Source organism: Myotis davidii, unplaced genomic scaffold (genome assembly GCF_000327345.1).
Source record: "Myotis davidii unplaced genomic scaffold, ASM32734v1 scaffold1206, whole genome shotgun sequence".
NCBI lineage: Eukaryota > Metazoa > Chordata > Mammalia > Chiroptera > Vespertilionidae > Myotis > Myotis davidii.
The window spans coordinates 41818-42605 of record NW_006297217.1 but is presented as its reverse complement, the minus strand read 5'-3'; the positions used below and the strand labels follow the sequence as shown (position 1 = coordinate 42605).

The window sequence follows — 788 nt, the reverse complement described above, 5'->3', positions numbered from 1 at the left end:
ATTGATGTGAGAGAGACACATTGACTGGTTGCCTCCCGCATACATTCGAACCTGCAACCCAGGTACATGCCCTTGCCCAGGAATCAAACTCGAACCCTTTGGTGCATGGGCCGATGCTCTAACCACTAAAAAGACCAGCCAGGGCAAGAATGGTTAAATCTTTCTTGATCATTTATGAATTTGAAATGGTTTTATGCTTATTTTTACTTTCCTTTGTCAGTTCAATTGCTTTCTTTAAAGGCATATATTTGTTTCTACAATGTGTTTATTTCCAAATTTCTTTGGTAACTTAACCAAATCCAACAGGACTGAAACAAATTGGTTGATTTCATTTGCTACAAGTCATCTACCAATTGAGTTATATATAGTAGGGTACCAGAAGTATACTTCCTTAAGTGACTTCGTTCTTTTGCTCCTATTTTGATGTGCTGTCATGCAGATCCTGTATGATTTGATGATCACATATTACAAGTCTCTAACTTGTGCGAAATTGATTGTTTGGTTTTTGTTTGTTTCAGTTTGAAATGCTTACTGGTACACTGCCATTTCAAGGTAAAGACAGAAATGAGACCATGAATATGATATTAAAGTAAGTGTAAGCACTACGTTATTTTCTTATGGGAAGAATATCTTACTTTCAGTTTTTTCTTTATTTTATTATTTTTTTCTATCACCATTTATCCCCCTTATATGCTCTTCTACCTTCACCCCACCCCTCCCACAATCACCACACTGTTGTCAGTGTCTATGAGTTTTTCCAGTCTTTTTTCTTTTTCACTCAATATCTT

At 35.9% G+C, this 788-nt stretch overlaps 1 protein-coding gene across 1 annotated transcript in view; it reads left to right on the top strand.

Moving 5' to 3' along the window:
* Positions 1-788, top strand: part of RPS6KA6 (ribosomal protein S6 kinase, 90kDa, polypeptide 6) — a gene marked incomplete at its 3' end in the record, with an annotated part of 162078 nt that overhangs the window by 121131 nt on the left and 40159 nt on the right. The window contains exon 10 of the mRNA XM_015569967.1: positions 519-589. Within this exon, the coding sequence (XP_015425453.1) occupies positions 519-589 (71 nt within the window). The remainder of the gene's footprint in view (positions 1-518; positions 590-788) is intronic.